Raw genomic sequence first — 5712 nt, 5'->3', positions numbered from 1 at the left:
ATACATATATATATATATGTACATATATACATATATATATATATATATATATATATATATATATATATATATATATATAGGGGATTAATCAAATGAGAACTGATTAGTTTGTGGTAACTGTGAGATCCAATCTCAACCACAAATCAACTGATAAATTAGAAAATTAATAATTATGATAGTTTGGGTTAAGATTGTAATTATAGGACATTTTAGGTATTTTTAAAAAACTCTTCTCTCCTCTCTTCTCTCTCATCTCTCCGACTTCCAATCTCCGGCCTCCGGTGGACAAAAATACGGCAGATACCAAGTAATCATAAAAATACACAATGTGATACTCATTGTGATATACAGTGGTACTCAAGTGGTATCACAATATATCACAATGGATATCACAATATATCACAATGGGTATCACAATATATCACAATGAGTATCACATTGTGTATCTTTGTACTTGGTATCTGCCGGATTTTTGTTCACCGGAGGCCGGAGATTGGAGGTCGGAGAGATGAGAGAGGAGTTTTTTAAATATGCCTAAAATGCTCTCTAATTATAATTTTTAACTCAAGCTACTATAATGATTAATTTCCTAATTTATCCGTTGATTTGTGGTTGAGATTGGATCTCACAGTTACCACAAACTAATCAATTCTCTCTTGAATGGGCCCCTACATATATATACATACATATATATATATATATATATATANACATACATATATATATATATATATATATATACATACATATATATATACATACATACATATATATATACATACATATATATATATATACATACATATATATATATATATATATATATGATAAGATAAGATAGGTTTAAAGCCGGGTGAAAAGAAGTATTTGACGTTTTACTGGAAATAATGATTTGAAGCTTGATCAGTGGATGTTGTGTTGAATGTTCAAATGGAAGGATTCCTGAGATGTGGTTATAATTCCCCTACCAAATAGTTCGAATGAGTTGGTACCGGTACAAACACCATTAAACGACTGTCCCAGTGTACCACCATGTCTGAATCTTTATTGGATGATTGGAGCATGTCGACTATTGCTTTATACTAATCTTAGGATGACATTGACGTTCAATAACTGAGTCGTTTTCATGTTAGGAATTGCTCTTTCGTTTTGGTATTTGTTGAAAGCATGTTTGTAATTTTTCGAATCTTGTCATGGTAGTTATTTGTATTTTGCAGGTACTGTTATGAGCTGATTGATATTAACAAAAGAATATCATAATAATATTAACTCAATCAAATTAATTCCCTGAAAATAACAGATAAACCAAATAAGCCCAAGATTGATAAACAACGGTAGTTTTAACAATAGAAAATCTAGCTTTTCATATGTGCATAAACTATCTGAGTTTTAACAATATTTGGAGAAGTCCCTTGATAAAAAGTCCAATACTTATTTTCACTCGGCTTTAAATCTGTATCATCATCCATGATCTATTTCCTGGATCTCGTCCCTTTCCAATACCCACAATCGGCTCTTCAGTTGGGTCTATTACTATTAATGGAGATTCGGTATCTAAGTGAAAAGAAACACGATTTACCATCGTTCATTTATCGTTTATTAACTGAAATAGAATTAAACTAATGTTACAAAAACTAATACATCAATGAGTAATGAATTAGCAAAGACGATGACCTGAACCTCTAATATGATCTGCTCGGAATAAAACATCCACTTCCATGATTTTATTCATAGGTAGAATTTTTTCCCGTGTTTTTGGTGACAAAAGATGGTTGAAATCGATATCCAATAGGGATGATGGCTTCAGGCGGCAGAGGGACCCCATGGCTATGATATCATTGGTAATTGTCCACGGTTAATAAGCATGAATACACACTATTGAATCATAATAATACGAAGAGTAAGGTGCCGTTTACCAAACACTTACCCGTTAAGTGCATAACGGTAGAATTTAACACTATTATTTACGTATCGGGTAAGATTTTAGTCCACCAAAACGATATTGTATGCAACAATTTACCCGATAAGCGTTTATCGTGGTAAGAGTCGTCGCCCGCACATACCCGGTAAGATTCATGGTCTTTGTTTCGCTCTGACCGGGTAAGATTTTGGTTCTTACAATATTCATCCAGTAAGTTAACATGACTTGGTAAGCACCTACATGAGTAAGTGTTCGGTAAATAGCCTCTAACCCATTCTATCTATTAAACACATATACGTGTTTTAACCTTGGTTAGTTGAATCTTCTTTCAGAAAAAGCGACAAGGAGTGCAAAAGTGCAAACAGTGGGTCCCAATCAAACAATTCATAAATAGATTAAACGTGCACTTCTAATTAATGGTTATATGCATTTATTGACTTGGATACTAATAATTGGAAACATAGCACGTCCAAAGCATCAAAACTACCAGAAAATTGTTTTCATTAAACAGATATGCATATATATATATATACACACACTAGATGTGTATCTGTGTAATGCAGCGGGAGCCGTGAATTTTAATGATTTTGAAGTTTCACTGGTTTTATTAGATAAAATTTAATGATGATATAAATTACAATTGGTCTTTACATATTAATACAATTTGTATAAATAAGAGTTATAGTTCCAATTAGAGTCTATCAACAGAAAATTTTGTATGACAATTTAAAATCAAATATATTTAAAATCCAACATATTTAAACGACTCCACAAATGTGTTCGATTTACACCAAGGGCAAAAAATCAAGAGATCGAGAGCAAGACCGAGAGTTCTAGAGCAATTGAATGAGAGATGAATGAGAAAACTTTTAATAACTCATGATGAATATTAGTTTGAATCTGACCTTGCGGGATGAGGAGAAGACATGAGTGAAATGTGTCAAAGGTATCTTGGGAACAAGAAAAGAAAATGTAATAATGTGCATTGGTAACTTGTACTATATGTTATTTTAACACTGAATGCATAAAGTAGTAGTACTTAATGTATTATAAGTTGTTTTTAAGACTTTGTATATAAATATATAGTACTTTGTGCATTAAAATTTGTTTTTAAAACTTTTGATAAATCTGATTATAAGGTAGTATAGATGTATATATCTTCACTCCCATAAAGCAAAGCCCTAATAATGCTAATAAGATGGTAATTCTTAGGGGAAAAATATTCCTTCAAAGTTGTAACCATTGTACACCCTATAAATCTTGTGTTGGTATTCTCTATGAATCTGTAAGAGTTTATCATACAATATTGTTTTTATACATACAACTATATGTGTAACAGGTATCAAAACTCAAGATTGTTGATTGGTTTTCTACGATGAATCTACAGAAGTTGATGATGCCGAAGAACACGTTGTAATCATCAAACTTTCAGGTGAATTCCTGCACACGGGACAAGTTGCATTCAACTTGAGCCACTCGTCTATACAGTCTGCGTGAAAGTAGTGATTACATTCTGGGATTGTTCTTAAGGACTCTTTAGGCTTATAGTCTGAAAGACATATGGCACAAGTACCATCGTCATTAGGCAATCTACAACTCTCACCGAGCACGGTCTTTGGGTAAGACTCGATCGTGGGCCCATCCAAGCCCCTCACAGAGGGTGGTTGTGGGATGATTGTGATAGAGAAAAGGTCGATGCTTTGATGGTGAGTATGGTTATAGTCCCTCGCTCTAGAAGCTGTGAAGCATACAAGCCCAATGAGGCATACTAACGCAGGAACACCGATGCCTATGCTTAATCCATACTTGGCGCGCCTTGGAATACCTGTATGTGAAAAATCAATCATCAATAAGTAAAAGTCGAAGTCAAAGTGGCATATTCTGCTAAAATCATGACAGGGATTTTTTTTCTTCATATTATTTACCTAAAATTGACGAAACTAAAAGCATTGTGCTATTGTGTTTTTTTTCCAGTGTTCAATGTGTTCGATAAAAATTGAACTAAAATACGTTGTTACCATAAACAGATAACTCAAATCTTAAAACCAATGATGAAAATGAAATAGAACTTGCCCTAAAATCTCTCCAATCCAACATCAATTCACATGTGAATATAATGTTCCTAAATGGTAAAACACCAAATTTGGTTTTGAACCCTTCATTTATACCACTTCAGTGTTCAGCATTGAACTAATTTTATTCACAAATTGATACTTTAAGTTTAATATTTATATATTTTTGGTTTAGTTGATTGTAACATTTGTTAATTGTTAATCTATATGGTTAACGCTTACCAAGTAAATTATTGTACATGATGTCGTTTTTGTTGACTAAATTCTTACCCGGTAAATAAATGACAATGTTGAAAGTAGAGGAGTAAAAAATTTATAATATAAAAAGAAAAGGAGTAAAAATTGAAACATTTTCTAAAACAAAAACCTTGTGACATAACGAAATCCTGCTTAAAAAGGTGAGATTGGAGGAGTAGGAATTAGAAGTCAAAACTCAAAAAGGTAAAGTGAAAGCGTCTTCAACAAGAAGCACTGTAGCTTAAACGGGTAGTACCTTGTGCAGAAAAATGTGTACTAAGAGGAACCTCTAGCTTTACTGGTAGTACTCTGTGCATTGAAATGTGTACTGTGAGTTCAGGTAGAAAACTTACCGCGGGAAGAACCAAGGCAAACTGTCTGATCATCATCGGACTTCAATCCACATGCTCTACCTTCCATCTCACAAGATCTGCAATACGGTGTGAACCACATCAACTCCAGTTCCTCTCTGATATCGCCGTCCCACCGGACCGGCACCGCGATCGTCTTCATTTCGTGACAACTTGAAGGCATGTTTCCCGGAGGAAACAATCCGGCTCGCACGGAGATTACCGAATAATTACCGCTGCTAAGGCAAGGAAATGGCACCGCCGGGTACATGAAACCGAAGTTCTGTAAGGAGCAGTTGTAAAAAGTGTAGCTCCGTACGCTACTGAAATCGAATGGTGTGTCGGTTAGATTGACATCGACGATACGGTTAGGGCGGCAGAATTGCGGATCTATGTAGATGACCTGTGAATCGTGTACCCGTTCTGATTAGCGACATGATTAAACTCCTTTTTTCCTGAATTTTTTAGAGACAAACCTGTGAAACGTAGGAGATTCTGGTGACGATGTATGAGCGCGATGACTGAAGTCGGAGGATTGTTCTGTTTCGTTTGTTACAGGAGATGTGGAAACCGGGGAAACCGCACCGGGACGGTTGTTGGCCGATGATACGAAAAGGAAAGCGTACTTGTGGTTCGGTGGGACCGCAGGAGGCTGGCCAGCAGTCGTCGTCGGCGCCTGATATGGGTTTGAGTAAGAAGAAGGAGAAGAAGATTAACGGCAGAATATGATCCTTCTCCATGTGTTGGCTGCCGGTGTACCCAATCGCGTCTTAAAGAAATAGCCTATTTTTATGCTGGTGATTGGCGATTTGAGATTTTCAAAATATTCTATGATTAATATATATTGATCTATTTTCTCTTTCAAATATATATATATATATATATAGACACATATATATACAAGTTCCAAACGATAACATAATAATTTTAGGGGTGGCTAATCACATCCCTATCATGTGTTAATGTCATCTTTAAGTAGCTTTTCATCATTTATGTTTTATGATTTTTTGTGTTTTTTTGTTTTTTTGTGATTATTACTTTTTATTTTATTATTAATTAAAGAAAATTTTAATTAATATATATTATTTATTTTATTTTCTGTTTTATTTATTTATATTATATTTTAATTAAT

General features: G+C 34.1%; 1 protein-coding gene across 1 annotated transcript; it reads right to left on the bottom strand.

Moving 5' to 3' along the window:
* Positions 1-3217: 3217 nt before the first annotated feature.
* On the bottom strand, positions 3218-5343 carry LOC112521885 (RING-H2 finger protein ATL22-like). Its single transcript, XM_025130881.1, has 3 exons — positions 5057-5343; positions 4584-4983; positions 3218-3746 (listed from the first exon to the last, which is right to left on the bottom strand). The coding sequence occupies exons 1-3, from the start codon at positions 5318-5320 to the stop codon at positions 3292-3294; spliced, it is 1119 nt and encodes a 372-aa protein (XP_024986649.1). The 5' UTR covers positions 5321-5343; the 3' UTR covers positions 3218-3291.
* Positions 5344-5712: the final 369 nt, after the last annotated feature.

This window comes from Cynara cardunculus, assembly GCF_001531365.2.
Source record: "Cynara cardunculus var. scolymus isolate 2C chromosome LG 11, CcrdV1, whole genome shotgun sequence".
NCBI classification, from domain to species: Eukaryota; Viridiplantae; Streptophyta; class Magnoliopsida; order Asterales; family Asteraceae; genus Cynara; species Cynara cardunculus.
Note: the sequence above shows the minus strand (reverse complement) of the source record. Positions and strands in the feature narration are given on the sequence as shown.

Coding starts and splice junctions, on each gene's coding strand:
- LOC112521885 (XM_025130881.1), bottom strand. CDS start 5,320: ATGGAGAAGGATCATATTCTGCCGTTAATCTTCTTCTCCTTCTTCTTA. Junction 4,984..5,056: donor GAATCTCCTACGTTTCACAG/GTTTGTCTCTAA, acceptor CACGATTCACAG/GTCATCTACATAGATCCGCA. Junction 3,747..4,583: donor TTGCCTTGGTTCTTCCCGCG/GTAAGTTTTCTA, acceptor TTTCACATACAG/GTATTCCAAGGCGCGCCAAG.